Source organism: Varroa jacobsoni, unplaced genomic scaffold (assembly GCF_002532875.2).
Source record: "Varroa jacobsoni isolate VJ856 unplaced genomic scaffold, vjacob_1.0 scaffold_945, whole genome shotgun sequence".
Lineage (NCBI taxonomy): Eukaryota > Metazoa > Arthropoda > Arachnida > Mesostigmata > Varroidae > Varroa > Varroa jacobsoni.
Genome location: NW_019213847.1, coordinates 1 through 18,374, shown reverse-complemented (window position 1 = coordinate 18,374; position 18,374 = coordinate 1). Strand labels below are relative to the sequence as shown.

The 18,374-nt window shown below is 41.4% G+C and overlaps 2 protein-coding genes across 2 annotated transcripts; one reads left to right on the top strand and one right to left on the bottom strand.

Moving 5' to 3' along the window:
• Nucleotides 1-205: 205 nt before the first annotated feature.
• Nucleotides 206-3,085, bottom strand: RpS6 (ribosomal protein S6). Its single transcript, XM_022841741.2, has 4 exons — nucleotides 2,978-3,085; nucleotides 2,488-2,621; nucleotides 1,719-2,077; nucleotides 206-835 (listed from the first exon to the last, which is right to left on the bottom strand). The coding sequence occupies exons 1-4, from the start codon at nucleotides 2,981-2,983 to the stop codon at nucleotides 306-308; spliced, it is 1,029 nt and encodes a 342-aa protein (XP_022697476.1). The 5' UTR covers nucleotides 2,984-3,085; the 3' UTR covers nucleotides 206-305.
• Nucleotides 3,086-3,186: 101 nt separating this feature from the next.
• On the top strand, nucleotides 3,187-17,986 carry LOC111265239 (uncharacterized). The gene is made up of 9 exons (XM_022841736.2): nucleotides 3,187-3,801; nucleotides 7,589-8,604; nucleotides 9,151-9,779; nucleotides 10,088-10,845; nucleotides 11,199-11,292; nucleotides 11,432-11,586; nucleotides 12,007-12,802; nucleotides 13,150-13,306; nucleotides 13,773-17,986. Exons 1-9 carry the CDS (start codon nucleotides 3,761-3,763, stop codon nucleotides 13,997-13,999), a joined length of 3,873 nt encoding a protein of 1,290 aa, XP_022697471.1. The 5' UTR covers nucleotides 3,187-3,760; the 3' UTR covers nucleotides 14,000-17,986.
• The last annotated feature ends 388 nt before the right edge of the window (nucleotides 17,987-18,374 follow it).

Below are 18,374 nucleotides of genomic sequence, written 5' to 3'. Positions count from 1 at the left end.
TCATCTTTTCAACAACAAAAGATGATGAATATCAAATATAATTTTTAAAGACGTCAGCAAAAAAGTAGCGTAGAGATGTGAAATAAAGAACCCACTGCAACTTTGAAGACTGAGTTCATACTTGATAAAAGTATATCGAGAAGTGGGATGAATGTCAACAGAGAGCCAGCATCTAATGGCAAACTACAAAAAACTAGACACCATGGAGTTTGAAGCCCTTGGTGGTGGCGGGCGTCCGTAAACTGCTCGTCTACGGCTTGATTTTTTATTGTTTTCTCTTTATATAAATCCATCAAACGACCGACCTACTTCTTTTTACCTCCCTTCTTAGGAGGAACGAGCTTGGCCTTGCTGTCTGTCCCTGCCGATTTGCCCTTGGTTGTGGTGTCGGGACCCGCAGACTTGCCCTTAGTAGCCGCGGAAGATATCTTGGCGGTGGCTTCGGCGTCTGTGAACTTGCCTTTGGCTTTGGAATCAGGACCTGTATGCTTTCCCTTGGTAGCCGACAGAGTAGTCGCCTCCTTGGCGGGAGCGGTTTTCGCGGCGGGGGTCTCCTTTCCCACCGTCTTCGGCCTTTTCGCCGGACCGCTGTCGGCCGAGGACTGCGATTCCCGGGTCGATCGGCGTTTGCGGGCAGCCTCGTCCTTTTTCTCCTTGTCCTCCTTCGCTCGCTGCGCGTGTAGCTTGGCGTACTCAGCCTCTTGTTCCAGCTTTCGTTGAAGGCGATTTTTTTTCAGGGCGATCTTCCTGCGCTTATGCTGCAACATCTTCGGAGTAATCAGACGCTGAATCTTCGGCGCCTTTGTCTTAGGCTTCTTCAGCTTGGACTCGGTTCCTAAAGAATCATTGGACGCTGTTATCGCTAATGGACAGGCGAAACTGCTCATAGAACAAAGCTAAGAACGAGTTCAAAACTTAAGAAAATGCTCAAAACTGAGTTAAGACATGGGCTCACTTATGGGCTTCATTTTGCAAATGAAAATTGAATATGATTATATTAATTTTGCAGCTATGGATGTTTTATCGTTAATACGTCAAATGGACAAGAATTATGATAAAATCTATCAAAATAGATAGGCTTATTGTCGATAAAGGCCCTCGTCGATACGGTTATTAGTATAACACCTTTCTGCCATTATGAAGTCAATGTCTGATTTATTATGGACCTAGATTATTCCGCTTAGAATGACTACAGAACCTAAAAAGTCATCATGCACCTTCAAATGTTTCTCTTCAATTATTATGCCCCATGCTTTCAATTCTTCATTAACTGTTACGCTACCGATAATGAGACAGATGTTATAGGCTCTTAGTCCATAAATGCCATAATCGTCGCAGTCATGGGTGGAGCACTATATTTTTCTACCGTGATGAAATTAACGTCCAAAGCATATGGTTTCGAACATAACTCAACGACCACGGATTTTCCACAACAGTTTTTCAAGGTATGAGGTTACCTAAACCTCTACGTGTAACTTCCCAGACATATCCAAATATAATATATTAAAAAATCAGCATGCAATCCTCCACACAAAATAAGACCATTGAAATTATTGACGTTAAGAGTTATTACACATTTATCTGAAGCAATGTGCAAAAATGACATCAATAAATCAGAGCTGGACTGCTTCGTACTCCAGCTCCGAGCAAGTATAAATACCTTATGACACTTAGATATTATATAAGATTAGGACAACTACAGTTTCGTTGATACATACCCTCTTTAGGCGTGATCGGCCTGCGGACAACGTACTGTCGTACATCGTCTTGCTTCGACAGATTGAAGAGCTTGCGGATCTTTGATGCTCTCTTGGGGCCAAGCCTGCGAGGAACGCTTTTGTCGGTCAGGCCCTCGATCTCCTGTTCGCCCTTCTTACGGATAACAAGAGACAGAACAGACAGGTTTGAGTCGACGATACAGCCACGCACCGATTTTCTCTTACGTTCGCCAGTGCGTCGAGGGCGATAGCAAGAGTGTCCCTTGGAAAGGAGCAGGCGAACACGAGTGTTAGTCAGGATGCCCTGCTTCATGGGGAATCCCTGCTTGTCATTTCCGCCAGTGATACGGAATACATATCTGAAAACGCCAAACCAAAACAACGATTCCTAATAAATGAATATATATTCTAAGCACTTCTGTCAAACTGATCGAACGCGTATCCTATGAATTTCACTTCATATTTTTTCAATTTCAATCAATCTCAGTCACATTTTCGAAAGGTGTTTGAAAGAAGGCAAGCAGGGGCAATTCGAATATATGACCAGACCGGCAAAAACAAAACAGTTCCACAAAACATTATGTTGATCGGTGCAGTCACCAAAAGCCTCATTCACAGTAACTTATATCCATTATACACACACGCACATTGAAACGCCGGTTAATTGCCACGTGTATTTCGAACAGCGACGGTGACCTATGCGTTGGCTCAAATTCTGCTCTGATAGACGAGACCTGTTACCGTCTATACCTTAACGACACCAACTTACCCCTTCCATTCATCTCCGAGTGAGTCAGCTTCCACCTCCTGAGCCATACGCTTCTCGTAGAACGGACGAAGCTTCTTTTCATCATCGATTTCAATGAGCTTCTGGCTCCCAGTTTGCGGATGGCTTATGTTGAGCTGTAAAAATACACCAGAGCGACAGCGGGAAACTTAGATATTGGATATTTTTGCTGACGAGCAAGGTTAAAACAGCCGTTACACACATCAATTAAACGCACTTGGAACGTAATCAATGTAGATGATCATCTGAAAACACTGTCGAACACCGAACCGTATGGAGTTGTTGAAAAGTCGGTATATCAGACCAGACAAACTGCTTGGCGTAGGATTAGCAAATGTACATCCAATTTAATCGGTCGGAACTTGACGCTCAAAATGAATAATATATATTTTTATTGAATGCGTGCTATCCACATATATTCATCAAATAATCGTTTGCTCACTAGAATCGCTAAAATCTTCTAAAATTTTACCTTCATGGTGGCGTGCGGAGTTCACTTCATGAATGCTCCAACAGAAAAGATCGTCTAACATTGAAATCGAAACTATTTCATTGGTGGCTAAAAGATGGCGCGAAAATTTAAAAGTCCTGCTACTCGATTCAGTGAGCGCAGCAGTTCCTTCATATTAACTGTAACCTTCATATTCAATAATATTAACATATTATTAAACACTCCGTTTATCATTATATAGTACATTATAAAGAATCTGTTTATGAGCTCGCTGGAGAAATCAGGCAAATTGAATGCACCACATAAGCGATTCTAGATAATTGTCTGAGATATTTGTTGTGATTATGTCGACTTCCGGCTTAGTGTTGTAATCACCGGTATATAAACATTAGCAGTTTCGATCAAAAACAACGTCGATTTTCCTATTAATTTGTTTCCTTAATTATCTACGATCATCGTCACTACGAATTCCCTACAACAATTTCTAGCGGCAAAAGTGACCAACGAAGTTTGTCAATCTCCAGTTGTAAACAGTCAAGATGTCGACTGCAGCCATAGAAGCGCATTGGAAGCGATAGAGGTGGAGAGGTCGGTCGATACTCGTGAGTGTTTTACGGCCGTGTCTGAATGTGGTCCGACGAGAGGGACCGCCTGACCAACTAACTTGAATGATGTTGCTGGAGTGAGTCAAATCGCAAAATCGATTACACAGACAGATCGAAAAAGCCTGAGAAAGCTGATTTGTACGCTTGTTCCCTGAGATGACTTCTTGGCTCGCTGTGTCGCCCGGATAAGCGCCGAACGATGTCTTCGGACCCGCACAGTTCCTTGGCTGGTCACGACACGTAAGTAGGAGTGGCCAGTTCTTCCGGCTAGACGAGAGCCGGAGTACAAAACCCGACGACGATAACAGAAACTCTACTCTCCACGGTGGAATCGTCTCCACCATTAAGGACCCCGCTATAGATCCGCGCCGGCCGCCAAACTGTTGTAATTTTCCACCCCCCTAATCCGAACGGCTGTTTCTAAGCGAATATTTGTGTAGTATGTGTTTCATGTGTTCTTAAGTGTTTCTTTGTGAAACCAACCTTCGTGGTACGTTCGATATATCGTACATCGTACGCCGATGTCTAACTCCATCTTTCTGTACTGCGACTGTTTACCATTCTCTGGCAAAGGCGAAGAATGGTATTCCTCTGGGTAAATTGTCTGTGGTGTACTTGAGTATTTCTTTTTTGTTTTTCTTGATAGCATTAGTAGGCAAAGAAGAGCTTCATGTGTCGGCAAGGCATATTACTGCGAGGATTATTTTGAAGACTAATAAGCAGTTGATGCTTAAAGTAAAAGAAGACATGGGACAGAACGGCAGGCGTAAAAGTTCGAAGTGACACCCATTACGGTCATTTCGACTAATTTATTGGACATGCTTCTATACATATGAAAAAGGACGACAGTTCTGCTCTCGATTTGAGACTTTGGTTTGTAAAAATTGATCAGATGGAAGGATGTCTGGATGAGCTCAGGTGAACCGCGATCGGTTACAGACTAACACAGGTTATTCATCGACAATTCACGCACAAGTCTAACACTTTTCATCGGAAGCCGAAATTAAGGTCAATCATGATACTGGGCTTATAATGGGTGTTTAGAAACAGACAGGGACGTGCTCGACTGGAAAACCCTCAACACAGATTGTATTGGGCAAAACATACGCATTTAATCATTGTAATACGCACCGTTATGCTATAGCAAAACAAGTCGTTTGTGCTAAATAGCAGGGCTGTGATCTGGCGCGAAGAGCGCCTTCAAGTTTGCCCCCCACCAAAGTGAAAGAAGGAGAGAGAGAGAGAGGAGGAGAGAGAGAAAGTAAATATGCGCGAATCAGTGTCCGACTGACTGCTAGTTGCCCTTATTGAGGGAGCAGCATTGTTTACCAGTGCGTCCATATGATGCCATCAGTTGGTATTCAATGTGTCTGTGGATATCTTCGAGTACGATGAAATGCTATCCGATTAGTTTTTCTCCTGTCAGAGAGTTTCTCGTTGTGTCGATCGATTATTGCAATATGTTCCTTTAAAGGAACATTTTCAAACTCAGCATTGAATTTAAATAACAGCTGAATGATAAGATCGGTTATGTGCGTCACGATCAAGAATTAAACTTGTGCACTATATAGAATTTCATTGTCAAAATCTGGATCCGAAAATAGAAATACAGTTTTATATTGTGAATAAACGCTCGCATTCATTGATGTATATGACGGGGCAATAATATTGCCTAAGTAGGAACAAAATCGAGAGTATTTCAATCGTACCTTCCAATAAATAAACAAGAAACGTCACTCAAAATATCTATGTTTCAATTAAAGTTGAAACTGCATTTGCTCGCATCGTGACAGACGGTCGCTATCAGATAAGGGCTACCGTTAACTTACGCAACAATGTTTGCGCACAGATACATGTAAATGCTATGCTTCTAGATTATTTAGCTAATTTAGCTATGAACTCGGCGTGGAGTTTGAAAATCATTCGATTTTACATACCGCGCTCCTGTCGCGTTCAATGTATGTAGTACTTAATATTTGATACAAATGTGAATATTCAATAAGGTTGGCATGAATATCCATACGTGAAACGCTGTCCACCCGCAAAGAACAGCAAGCTGGATAGGTAATGAGGTCGCACCTTAAAATGTATGCAATTGGTATATTCCAAGCGGAAAAGACTAAGAGGCATTTTTCCACAGAAATCTACGTAATGACTACGAAATCATAGTTATCGGCTATCGGTATTGTTTTACGAGGCACAATTACATGAGTACATTCAGAATTCATATACAACAGATGAAAGTTGGCAAGGTGTGTTAGTAACAAACAAAAGAAAAGTTGGATAGGTCAAGTTTTACTAGCAGTAAAAGTTTATAGGACAACGACGCCTGACATTGCTTCTTTCATTCGAACTTGCATTGACGTGCGTATTATCATCATTTCGTTACTAATTTTTCTTGTCCTTAGCTTGGTCCAACACGAAGGTTTTCCGGAAAAAGTTCCTATAATAACCTTATGTTTACGTAAAGATTTTGTTTTCCAGTGTAGAATGATTATTTTTAATGAATCGAAGCGCACTTTATCAGTTACTAATCAGCTCAATTGCCCAATACTTTCGACAATAGTGTTCGTACGGCTATTTTTATAACTTATTGTGGCGCCATATGAAACTTGATGTTGTAAAGTTCAGCGCATGCATTGTTCTGGAGCGCAAATTTTCGGTCTTCTTCTACTGATATCTCTCTAATGACCGAAACGTGTTTTGCTATGCTTTGTCGAATCAATAGGTTTCTATTTCTCGTATTAAACGATCTACACGGCCTGTGTAAATAAAGTTACCCGGATATTAAACGATCTCTGAGCGAGACCACAAATGCAGTGATAAGACGTCATTTTTCTTAAATTATAAAGAATGCTGAGAAACACTTCTGAAAAAAATCTAACATTGTTCAAACTTTGTCAGTGTTTATTCCATAAACCCCTATCGACACTATCGTACAACTGTAATGAAAGATAACGTGCTCAACTGGTCTTGCTACTCGAGCGATAGCGTTTTGGGGCGGCTCTCTCGAATCTACCCTATCACGACGGGGGTGGTATTGCTGCAATTTCTATTTATACTTCCTAACTGCACTACCGTCTTATTTGTTACTATTTGTTTATATTATTATTTGTTACTACTATTTGTTAATAACACGTTAAGTTAAAAGTCCAAGCGAAGTTTTTATACCATTAGGAATAACAGTGAACAGTGCTATGCGCAAAAGAATGCGGGGCGGAAAAAAAAAGGTTAATTACAGAGGTAAACGCACTGTTCGATAGCTCTAAATAATCCGGTATCTTTAAGCGGCAGACAAGTGACACCGAACAAATAAAATGCTGGTGTCTAGGATGGCTAGACGACATAACTAGCTTAGAAGATTTGGTACAGATAGCAAACGCGTGTCGCTTTGTGTTTGCTTATCGTATTCTGTGAGAAGCATTTCCTTCTGATATGCTTTTGGGTAAAGCGTATGTCTGCACAGGTTTTTACATTCGTGATTGAAGGGCTTATGAAGGCAAGTATAGGCTTTTAGCTTGCTTAGTAGTAGTAATAATCTTTTTACGAGTGTATGCGCCATGTTTCTTGCCACTTTGAGGTAATGCCTGATTGTTTCGACATGTTCCTATATATACATACATATCCAGTTATCATTAGAAAGTAACATTTTTATAAAATAGTAAATAAAATAGAGTAATGTAATTTTTATAAAATAGAGTAATGTTGACCAAGTAAGCGGAAAATTAGATGTGTCGTATCTATCCCTTACCATGATAAGATGGTAAGTGAGTGAATTATTAAAGCATTTGGGAAGACAAATCGAAGTAAGAGTGAAACATGGAGATCCTGTTTCAGAATCTGAAATCAGCCAGATGGAAAAAGATGATACCGTCATTTCCATCGAAAACACGCTAAGGATAGGCTATGTTTTTTTTTTTTTATATATATAGTGAATTATTAAGTACAACCATTGACTACGTTAAAGACAATTGTCCATGTTTGTTATTAAGCAGTTATTTTTTAATTTTTGTCTTTTGTCGTACAGGAGCAGTGTCACGGATTCAACGCTCGATTTTTCGCTGAGCTATTCGCTCTATTCTGGCGGGTCGCTGATGCAACCTCCGTCATTGGGACCTCGACAGTCGGACCATGATGTCGTCGTCGGAGTCCACCCTGGTCATCAACGACCACCACACTTACCGCATCACGTGGCGCATCAGGGGCATCAGGGTCCGCCGCCCCAGCATCAGCAAACCCACGCCCCTCATCAGACGCACCTTTCCCACCAAACAACACATCATGCACATGCAGCGCCCCCGCCAGGATTACTTGGCCACCAATTGTCGCATCTTTCCCATCAAGCCACAGGTCACCCCCACCAAAGCACTGCCCACCCCCATCAAGGACCCACTGGTCACCCGCATCAGGGAGGTGGCCATCCCCATCAGGGACCAGGTCACCCCCATCAAGGCTCACCACATCAACATCAAGGATCACAGCATCCACAGCACCAAGGGTCGCCACATCCTCAACATCAGGGCTCATCCCACCCTCACCAAGGTTCACCGCATCAAGGTCACCAAGGGTCTTCAATGACACCACACCAAACACCATCTCACACGCATCCGAGCCAGCAGCACCACCATCAGTCGTCGCAACAGCACCATCATCAAGGATCTACGCGGCATCATCAACAAGCACCCCCTCATCTTCAACACCAGGGTACGCTCCAGGGTCACCACAACCTCCAAGGCCCCCATCATCAACAGCAACAGCACTCCGCACATCAAGGGCATCAGAGCCACCAAAGCCACCCTAGTCAGCATGTGCATCAAGGTCCTGGCCATCCGGGACAGAATTCCTCTGTGCCTCAGACGCACACTCCCGCGCTCGATGAAGCTTGGCGTAATGTTAGCTACGACGAGGCCGTCGAGAGCTCGAAACGCCAATTAAGCCACGCTGTATCGAACGCCTTTACGCGATCACCATTACCAGAAAAGCGACCGAGAACAGACGGGGCGTTCAATGGAGACAGTCTGCTCTTCAAAAGTACACTAGAAGGTAAGCAGTTCTGTTTACTTTATTGTCGGTTAATTCCGTATGAAGATAATATGCATATTAAAAATGTACTAAATACAAATATTCAGGAAGTTGCACACAGTTTGTTTCTATCGCTTGTCCTGGGTAGACGTGTTCAGTTGAAAGAATTTTTTTGGCAAATAAATGAACGCGAAAGTGTATTTCAGAGAAAGTTAATCTTGGAGTCGAACTGTGTATCCCACGGTATTGCAAACAAGATTTGATATCTAAGAGTTTTCTAAAAGTTTTTTGAATTTTTTCCACTTTTTTTTGGACTTTGGATGTCATTGAACCTACATATGCGCCTATAAAATGAAGAATACAATTAAGCTCTATTGAAAGCGCATCTTTTGACTTAATCTCCTATAAGGTTTTCTAATTTTCTGAACATTCGGGCTATTACGATAAGTAAATGTAATAAAAGGACCGCAGCCGCTTCCTTTTACCACAGAAGGCTTTTTTTTTTATTGCTTATATATTCAAGATTTATATATCGTACGTTTTTTTTCTGTATTTGTGTATATTCAGGTGCGATCAAAATGGAGACAAGTAGTGCGGATCTTCTTAGTGGCATCTCTGAGAGCTTTGATTTCGCGTCTCCTGGCGACGCCCCAGATGACAATTCAAGTCTAGCACAGAGTATATCTCTTATACAGCAGACGTTGGATCAGAGTATTGCACAAGCTGAGTGCCTTGGTTCGTCTAATCCACAACAACAGGCTGAACAGCAGCAACCTCAGCCACAAACAGGCTCTGCGCTCGCGTCTAGTGATCAGGGTAAGGGGGATCATAGGTCTATAAGACTTGAGGATCCTCGTCAAAGAGATCAAACCTCGGGCCCTCAGGCCTCCCATGCGCCGGCACAAACCAGACAACAACAACAAACGATGTTTCCTCGAGGCCCGTTGCTGTCCCCGGCGGGCTCAATTTCGAACTGCACCCAGCAGTCAAGCGCTGTGCTCTCACCTAATACTCCGATCACACCGCCGGCTTCTATACGGACCGCACTGCCAGTACCGCAAGTTCCGCCTCTTCCGAACGGGCCAATGGCCGCGGCTGCAGTCTCAGCCAGCTCACTTTCGTGCGACAGCTTCACGCCCATCGACAGCAACAAACCCGTAACACTGAAAGAATACCGACTGGTATTTACAGAGCAGGTGCGTGGGTTGAGATCTATTATTAAAGTCTTAAATAGTTTTTGCTGAATCTGGCATTGTGCTGTAAGTTTAGAATTGGAAAATCATTTTTTACTCATGTATTTTTCCTTTTGATGATTCATTCATCTGACATCGTGTTCGATATGTAATTTTAACGTTGAGAGAGCAATCGGGTCGGCTTTTTTTTTGTCAAATACAAACAAATACAACGGAATTCATATTTCAACCAATTTTTTGTACCTTATCAGTTTACGAAAAATTCTCTCTAACTCGATCACCGTATTCCTGCTGCGCGTGGCCTTATACAGGTATTTGAAAAAAGCGGGCAGATTATTAGGCGTCAGTTGGTGCAACGTGAGCAGGTACTTGAGAGGACCTTGCAGCTTACTGCCAAACAGATGGAAGCTGTATTGCAGTTTGGCCCCACTACTCTCGGCCCCTACGAAGGACCTGACTCTGGAGAAGTTGCTGACATTTCGAGCATCGACCAATTAAGTTCACCTCGGCCTACACCGGTTGTTGTAGCCCCTGCCACGGTCGGCCCCACTAATAAGGTTGTCGCAATTAAATCGCCCCCAAGGCCCACGATAGCCGGGGCAGACATAACACCAACAACATCGTTGAAAGTTAGCACTTTCCTGACTGACAAGCCCGAGCGGAGATTATCACTTGATTCTCTATCAATGACGCCTGTTGTTGCCGTCAAAAGTGCACCTACAGCAAGCACTGTCTTCGAGAATGGGAAATCGTCGGGGGCGACAGCTCAGCAAGTTCAGCTACCTTTGGTGTTGCCAACAGATGACAAACAGGACAAGAAGCCTTCGTCGACAACGGCAACGACAATCCCTGCCAGGCCACGTAAAGCGATTGAGGAAAAAGAGAAAGAGCCAAAAGCCGACGTCGATAAGGATACTTACAGCGAAAAGCAACGCAAATTAGTAGATGGCAAGGAGCCAGCGAAGGACGATGAGCAGAAGGCCAAAGACGAAGAAACGAAGGACGAAGTGACAGCAGCAGAGAAGAGCGACGATGCGGAGGCCAAAACGGCCCCATCTGCTGCGGCTGGGTAAGTAAAATAGAATGAAATGCAGTTGAGTGGAAAATTGTTCAGTTAGGCCGGATCATGAAAACTGAACAATGTTATCGATCAAACTTTTCTCTATACCGTCACCAACCACTGTTTAAATGAAATATATTCGAAATTGATATTTAGCTAGGTTTTCCATAAGTGCAATCCTGTTTTGTGTTCGATATCGCGTTATCATGTCAAATGTTTAAGGTTAATGTAACGTTATGTAATAAAGTAACTATTCATACAAATTAATGCTTAACAGTCACTATATAAACATGTGTTTCGCATTTTTTTTAAATAAATAGACGCTACAATAATATAAAGAAATACGCTCGTATTATCAACAGGTCGGAGATGGATGAGACGGGGCCCTTAGCACCCGGTTCGATGTGCCTCGCCCAGTGGTCCGACGAGCTTTTCTATATGGCTACTATAGTAAAGGTAAATCCAATACATCTTTTCGTCCGTTTAATATACCGTTGTCGTAGTCAAATAATTGTTGTATATTTGATCACTTCCACAAATTGGGCTGACTTGAAACAATTTAGGGATTATTTTAATCTGATACCTTTCGGAATAGGTGTACAAAAATGGACGATGCGTTGTAAACTTCGCCGATGGGACACACGACACGGTGAAGGCTGTTCAGGTTGTACCGTTAACCGAGTTAGAGGTTGGGCAGGATGTCTATGTCAAAGTGCGGAATAACTTCGAATTCGGTGTCATCAAAGGAAAGTAAGTAACTGTTGCCTTAAATGTTATTACTAATGCGACTTCAAGTTGAATTTGTTTACTCTATCTAGCTTTTTCAAATAGTCACCTGTGATTACACGGAATGACAGTAGTATTTGTAGTTTGTCAAAAAAATAACGCGAATGATCATCTGTGCTTTAAATAAGATATTATATTTATTTAAATAAATCACGCACCCGTTGAAATCAAACCCAGGAATATTTAGGTAGCGAGGTAGGAACTCTTCATCTTGTATGAGATGCAAATCTAAAGGTATTTTGAAGATACTTAATCACAGTTATGATGCATCGGTGAAGAGCTTTCTTCTTCTTGAGCTTACGACTCGATCCAATAAATCTCACTGAGTCATTTTCTCGTTGATACTGACTAGGTTGTAACACGATCTTGTGGTCCTATTTACAGGACGATGGTTAACCAGGCATCGGGTTATATCGCAGAGTTGCATAACAAGAAGACGCTGCGTATCACACGCGACAGAATCGTTCTCACTGTGGAGATGGTTAACACGTACCGCGAACGCCTCAAGAACAAAACGCCTATTACAGAGCCAACTTCACTTGAAAAAGCTGAAAAAGGTCTCAAAGATTTCAAAGTATTGGCAAACAATCGGGCGACCTCGAGGCGTGGTCGTGGCATGTCATCGGGGCTTGACGTCACTAGTTCTGAGGCCGAAACCGACCGCTTAATGTCAAAGACTCGTCGGGTCCGGTACGGTCGTTCGGAGGCGAGCGTATCTGGGATAGCTTCGGTATCGGGGGGCGGCGTTTCGGGCTCTAGTCTCAACCCACCTACACTAGTGTTTGAGGGAATGGGCTTCCTGCTGACTGATACCGAACGGACAGTTAAAGATTTCTACGGTTCTTCCGGAGCGACTTCGGATGATTCGCCGTTCGATTCAGTATCGAGCAGTGATCAAATTGAATTTAACAAGGAACAGCTACAGACGCTGATTGAAGAAAATGGCGGTGTGGTGTTCAAGTCGTTCTCTGAGGCAGAATGCGCCAGTTCGCTAGATACGGGCATACAGGAGCGTTTCTTATTAGCTCGTAGTCACATGAAAACACTCAAATATGTCTTGTGCTTGGCGGCAGGCATCCGGTGTCTTGGATATCAGGTGGTGCACGCCGCACTAAGGGAAGGCAAAATGCCGCATCCTGCCAAGTACCAGCTTCCGGCAGGTCTCTCGGTATTAACAAAGGTATATCAGCAGGGGCTCTTGAGCTATAAGAGAGTTCGACCGCGCCAGCAGTAATAAGTTTCATTGAATTTATTCACTCATAAATACGTGTTCCAAACTAAAAATTCATAGGCTCAGCTTGGTCAATTTTAGCATCATGGGATCAAATTTTTATTCATTAAAATATATAGCAACACTTTCTCAAGAACGACTTTAAAGTTTCGCTTTCGTGTGTAACGTTGAATAGTTACTGAAGAGTTATTCAATTGATGATTGAATCATGCTAGTACATGTGATTTGACGTCTCTTCATTTTATTATCTTTTTGTTACTATTGCTGTTGTCGTTGTCGTCATTACTATCGTGCAGCTGCCCGTGGAACAGCCGAGTATTCACTCGCCAATTTTCGCCGAGATGACAATTGCCGTAGTATCTGAACAAAATCAATTTGTAAACACGTGGTCGCAGGTGATTGTTGCGGCGGGGGGCCGAATCGTGTCCAAACTGCCACAGAGGCAAAGTCCACGTAAGTTATATTTGGCCTCTTCATACGATTGACGGGTCTTAAGTTGATTAAATGGAGTTTATTAACTCGTTGGTGTAGTTCAGGTAATATTTATAATGGTTGCGACTAATGACTGATAGATTTCGCACACTGCGTTTCGTTATATTACGAAGTATCTGTTTAGCAATAGATATCTTGTGTACGCATAGATTAACCTAGTTATTACAATTATATGTTTTCCTCATACTTAATTTAAATATTGTTGTTCGCACTGAGCGACTATTTTTCTTTGCTTGACGGATGATCCAGTCATCGAGGCGTGTGTCTGTTTAAGCTTTTTTAGGCCACTTGATTTTTGGGCTTTATTTGTTTAATACAAAGTGAAACCGTTCCCACGTTAACCCACCATTTAACTCAAGTATATGTGTTCGTTCGACCATTAGGCCCGCATATAAATGTATGTCTGTTCCTATGACTTCGATTCCAGAGAAATCCGGAGCAGCTAACAGGGAGTCGACTGCAGGCGGTCCCGATGGGCCCATTCGTTTCATGGTGACACAAGCTGACTGTTCGAGTCTAAGTCTTCGATCCGCTCGATCGCTTCGGGTGTCTCCTGTGTCCTCAGAGTGGGTTGTTCAGTCAATCATTCATGCCAAAGTCCTAGAAGCTGATGCCCATCCATCGTTCGCACATGACTTCAAAAAAGACAATTAATCATTGCTTGGCGTTCTTGTTTCGTCCTGCTAATCCAACACACAGACAGGAACAACGAAAAAGGTTTAATCTATTTCGTCGTTATTTTTGCGGTGCTGGACACGGATATGGGACAACTTAGGACTTCGATCTGGCTTCAGTTCAATGCCAGATACGTGTAAACTAAAAAGCAGCTGCAATGAGCTAAGTAAAATGACAAACAAGTAGAAATACAATAGGTATGAACCATGGTGATGATGCTAAGGAAAAGGATAATGCGGATTATAGGATGCTGTTATAGTTCCGCTGTGCAGTCATCGTGCTTAAACGTAATGAAGTTAAAGTATTGATGAAAGCCGCTTAAAAAGAAACCCCCATAGTAAGCCGAGTTGGATAATGATGATGACAATGATTATGATGATTTCGGTTTAATGAGTTTGCATAAAGAAGAATTATAAGATAGACGAGAAGCAACGGTAAATTTAGTCAAGCGTGAGCACGCAGACAGATACTCCCACCTTATCCACTCTGCCCCCTTCCGCGCCCCCCACACAAACACACAAACAGACGCACACAGCTATGACTACGACACATAAAGGAGGTTACTGTTTTCATGCTATGTTTAATTATTACGCTATGGACCACTAATCTAATGAACGCCGTTATAAGGTCCTTACGAAAATGATAATAATAGCCTGAGTGGAGATATCGCCTGCCCTTCTAGAGAATTGATCTAAGCAATTTTCTCATTGTGGAGACTGTTTATCATTAAATCGATCCTTTACTTTTAGAGGAAAAAATGTTCCAGCCAAATAGTAGTAAGCTAGTATGTACGGCTACCATTTGATTTTCGTTCGTACATATGATAAACTTGTCACCCTTGACATTAGTTAGATCTCTGTCCACTTTAGCCAGTTGTGCCTCAAAGCAAATCGGTGTAAAATAGTGTGACACAAACGTTTCCTTTGGCTAAAAATAACTGTGGTAATAACTGACCTTCCGTCTTCCTTGTATTATAGCGCTTATGCGCTTTCTGACAAGCATTGTTATTGGTTTTGTAGACAAAAAAATATTTTGTTTCACGCAAAGCAGCGTACTTCTGGTGAAATCTCATTGAGTGACTGAATAAATGGCTGCACGTATAGAATGCACGATTCAGGCATGAACAGTCGTCATAACCACAAGTCGTGGTAGCAAGTGACACAAATAGATCAACTACTGAAGTGGAATAATATAATTTGTGTTATCAACTATCGACCATCTGTGTAATTATAATGCATAAATCAGATGGATGCCATGGTATGCCATATTTAAATTTGCTTGGACAAACGGAGAAAAACGGAAATATTGTTCCGCAGTGAACGAATTCGTCTTCTGTTTAAGTTTACACTGCAACAAATAGAGTGAGTGAGAGGGGGGGATCTAGACGATAAATAGATAACGGTATTATGGTTGAACCGTTTAGCGGTAGGACGAATGCAGAGGGCAGCAGCAAATAATACGATTGTCCTCACCAGTCTATGCAGTAGACAGAGAGAAAAGGTTGCCCCGGACAGATCTAAGATTGCCTGGGGCCAGGAGTCGATAAAATATAAATATTGGTCAAGTAGGCCAACAACCTTGTTTATATATGGCAAAAGTGTACATGGGTATATGCCTATGTTGAAGTATGAAGAGCTATATACTGATGCAATTGAATATAGAGTCGCTGTCTTGTGGGAAAAGCTATCTATAAATCGCATCAGTTTAGTAATGGCACGTTATTGGAGTCTGATCATGCCGTACAATGCGTGTTAGATATGTTCGACTTTCTTCTGTCCGCCTATACTTCATTTGCTTCAATTCGAATTTCTATAAAACAAGTAAATGCTTGAGCATACGAGAGTTAGATAGGTTATGACTCCTGTGAATATTGTATCAGTACTACAGCATAGTACTATGTATGTACTATGGAAGTGTTTCCGTGCAAAAAAGCTAAGTCCATCCAAATATGTACTTTTTGACTTGAGCTTCTTTCCGCAAAAGGACCTGACATAAAATCAGCAAATTGTATATGGTACAAACACATTTATTTGCAACAGACTAATTTGCCAGCTTGTGTTAGCAGAAACTGACATCACCAAAGCCTAACTACAAACAAGAGAGAGAAAGTCAGCAATGCAAGCAGTAACAATTGTAACTTTCGCCGTCGAACAATCTCATTTCGATATAAAGCTACTATCCGCGATTTAATTAAAACGATAGACTTGTATTTTGAAGTATCTAGATAGAAGAAAACCTATTTATCTTAATCGTCCATGGTATATATCTGTCCGAAACCTATTATAATTAATCTGTTCTACCGGTTACATGTTGGCGACATCAGACACACGTATGAACATAGCGTAGAGTCGCTCGATTAAGGAAACTTGGTGCTTATACCCTTCATTCAGTTGTTTTTGGTGGCTTTTGTAATGCACATCGACCACGTTGTTATTTCAGGTCTTCTCTGGTTTATCGTACCTAATCGGTGTGTTTATAGCTGATATATTTCCGGTTCTTATAGTACACTAAATGACGTAGCTTTAAAGCTTCTGCCATAGATTTGGATCTGGTTCGTCTAGAACACTATTAGGGGAAACGAGTAGCGTAATTGCAGTTCTTTATTGCTAGAACAAATAAACATAGACAAAATTCTTCTTAGTCGCACAAAAATTTGCCTTAATGTTATCAAACAATGGCGGTGCAACGAATAACAACTCTGTGAAGATGCCATGCTTGTACACATTCGTAAATAAGCTAAACTTAGTAGTTTTATAATCCTAGGTTCGTATAGAGAAACATGTAGTGTATGTCATTGGGGAATCCACTTGAAGTGACAGCAATCTGTTAATCGCGAAGATTAAAACAACACCCACATGATGGTGAAAAGCATTTGTCTGAAATGTGAATCGACCATCAAAGCTGAGCCAATTCGCTGAGTCACATAGATCAGCTTATATTCTTCTAAACCTAGCCTTCCTCCTCTTCGACCGCGTACGAAGTGTTTGCTCTTCTTTAGCCCAAAACAGAAAAGTCCTTATATTTTTACGAGTAGCGTCTGAGATGCATATGTCATCCAACAGAATGGTTTTCTCGTAGTAGAGTTAGTAGAACGCAGATTTATTACAAAACGACAATGACGACAACCGAGCAAAGCAGTCGTCTTAAATTGCCGCTATACACTGGTAGGCAACCTGCTAGCATCTGTCAGTATGCGCCAACCTGTAAAACTTTTCAGTGCTTTGATGCTGTGTACATATATGTATGCATATATGTGTATATATATATACATATATGTGTATATATATACATATATATGTGTGTATATATACACACATATATATATATATATGTATATATCTATATCTGGCTACAGCAGGCAACAACGACGGTGATGATAATGATACAGTGGAGCAGAAAAAGTATTACTCGCTTGCTGATCGTGGAAATAAGAGAGAATACAAATATATACTATATAGTGCCGAAAGGACATTGAAATCGGATGAAACAAACTATCGATCGATCGAGAACAACCATATCGTGTCGAGAGTTAGTGCTGCTAGTCGGACGGTTGGACATACATTATGATACTATTGATAATATAGGTTATTAATACTACTATCATAGTAGATGATATTTAGAAAGAAAAGACAAAAAGTGTGCGAAGGGAAAATAGCATATTAACAATGATGATAATGAATGGGGTCGAACTGTATCGTGGTTAGGCTGGGCAAAAGGCGACAACGGTCAAATGTAAAATGGCCTCTCATTGATTGCACGAAATTAAACCAGAAACGTGTATATATGACTGTACAGAATTATTGACGAGGAGATTGATAATAATAATATGTCGAATTTCATTAATGATCGATGGCACAGCAAAAAAATGACAAAGATTAACAAAATAGAAAACAGCAAAACTGTAACGACGGTGATTATTAGAGACCCTAATAAATAATGCACAATTTTATTCGCCGCGCGTGAAAAGTTGTATTCATTTGAATGCAGTTTGGTAAATGAGTGCGTTTCATTAGACGAGCTTGTGTCTATCTAATAATGTTATCAAATTCATGATCTAATTAAAATTTTGGAATAAAATTATCATCTTAAATATTTTTAGAAAATTCTATAACTTGTCGGTATCGTCGAAGACACTCAATTCACTATGAACTAGCAACAAACTCGCCAAATTTGCAATACTAGTAACGGTAAATAATAATAAAAAAAAAAAAAAAAAAAAAAGAAAAAACTATTTATCATAGGTAGGACAACTTTAAGTAGGTACAACCGGCAAGCTCTTTCATACGTATCTCCCTGGGCCTTCTATCAGGTATAAGGGAAGATACCCAATACAGCCATAGTAAACATTCCACAG